The 1,664-nt window shown below is 72.1% G+C and overlaps 1 protein-coding gene across 1 annotated transcript; it reads left to right on the plus strand.

Moving 5' to 3' along the window:
• The first annotated feature begins 549 nt into the window (after positions 1-549).
• On the plus strand, positions 550-1,179 carry FIBIN (fin bud initiation factor homolog). The gene has a single exon (XM_086472352.1). The coding sequence runs from the start codon at positions 550-552 to the stop codon at positions 1,177-1,179; it is 630 nt and encodes a 209-aa protein (XP_086328478.1).
• Positions 1,180-1,664: the final 485 nt, after the last annotated feature.

The raw sequence follows: 1,664 nt of genomic DNA on the forward strand, positions 1-1,664 counted from the left end.
CCTCCAGCTCTGCGAAGCCCCCCCTGCCCCGCACCCCCCCTGCCCCGCACCCCGCGCCTGCTGCGGGCTGCGCGGAGCTGCTGTGAGCTCGGGCTGTTCGCAAGAGAGCCCTTTGCGACGGGAAACCAGAACCCCCCGATCCGCTCCAGGTTTGGCGTTCCGTGCTTACGGAGGGCAGAAAGGTGCACGCGGCTCCCTCCCCCCGCCCGCCCGCCCGCCCGAGGGGGCGATGCCCGGGGGCGGTGCCCGCCGGCGGCTGCCCGGGGCGGGGGGCGGCCCGGCCCGGCCCGGCCCGGCCCTGCCCGGCGCGGGGGCCGCTTCCTCCTGGGCGCGGGCCGCCCGGCTTTTAAAGGCGCTGCGCCGGCAGCCGCCCCCAGAGCGCCGCCGGGCCTCCGCGCCGCCGCCCGCCTCAGCCGAGCCGGTCCGCGGCGGAGCCGGCCGTGCCCGCGGGGCGGCGGGGACCGGGGGGGAGCCCCATGGGGCGTGGGCGGCGCGGCCGGGGGCAGCGCGGCGCCGCCCGCCCCTAGGCTGCCCGGCGCCGGCCGCAGCATGCCGGCAGCGCTGCGCCTGCTGTGGCTGGGCGGGCTCTGCAGCCTCTGCCGCGGGTACTTCGAGGGGCCGCTGTACCCCGAGATGTCCAACGGGACCCTGCACCACTACTTCGTCCCCGACGGGGACTACGAGGAGAACGACGACCCCGAGCGGTGCCAGCTGCTCTTCAGGGTGAGCGAGCAGCGGCGGTGCGGGGCGGCGGCGGCGGCGGCGGGCGGCGGGCTCAGCCTGCGGGAGGAGCTGACGGTGCTGGGCCGGCAGGTGGAGGACGCGGGCCGGGTGCTGGAGGGCATCGGCAAGAGCATCTCCTACGACCTGGACGGGGAGGAGAGCTACAGCACCTACCTGCGCCGGGAGTCCGCCCAGATCAGCGACGCCTATTCCAGCTCGGACCGCTCGCTGAGCGAGCTGGAGGGCAAGTTCCGCCAGGGGCAGGAGCAGGGGGGCCGGGAGGAGGCCCGGCTGGGCGACAGCTTCTTGGGGCTGCTGCTGCACGCCCGCGCCCTGCTGCGGGAGACCCGCCACATCTCCAGCGGGCTGCGGGACAAGCACGACCTCCTCGCCCTCACCGTCCGCAGCCACGGCGCCCGCCTCAGCCGCCTCAAGAACGACTATCTCCGAGCCTGAGCCGCGACCCCCGCCGCACCGCCGGCGGCGAGGGGCTTCAGGCGGCGCCCTCGGCCCCGCTGGCGGCCCCCCCGGGAGGTGCCGGAGGGCGCAGCGCCGGGGCCCGTGTGGAAGGAGCCGCCTCCTCGCGCAAACGCAGCCTTCGTCCTGGAAAAACTTATTTATTGTACTTGATTTCCTGAACAAATAAGCGCGTTTCTGTAGAAACCGGGGGGTTAGAGGTATGCTTCAGTTAACACCCCATATTTAAAAAATTACCCCCCGCTATAGCGTTCATCGTTGGTTACAAAGCGAAGTAAGCTTTCTCGTCTCCAGCGGTACCTGTCGTGGGTTTGTGCATCGCCTGTGCTGCCGCGGCTCACCTGCCGCAAGCGTGGGTAGAGCATCGTGCCCGCCGGCCGCGGCCAGACTCGCGTGTAGCAGATGCTTAAATTGCTTTTGCTGTTACTCCCCTTCAGGGTGAAACCTCTGGCCCTCTATTAACT

The sequence above is a fragment of the Leptosomus discolor genome, chromosome 12 (genome assembly GCF_034619465.1).
Source record: "Leptosomus discolor isolate bLepDis1 chromosome 12, bLepDis1.hap2, whole genome shotgun sequence".
NCBI lineage: Eukaryota > Metazoa > Chordata > Aves > Leptosomiformes > Leptosomidae > Leptosomus > Leptosomus discolor.

What these genes read in the sequence shown, in the direction of transcription:
- FIBIN (XM_086472352.1), top strand. Translation starts at nt 550, where the DNA reads ATGCCGGCAGCGCTGCGCCTGCTGTGGCTGGGCGGGCTCTGCAGCCTC.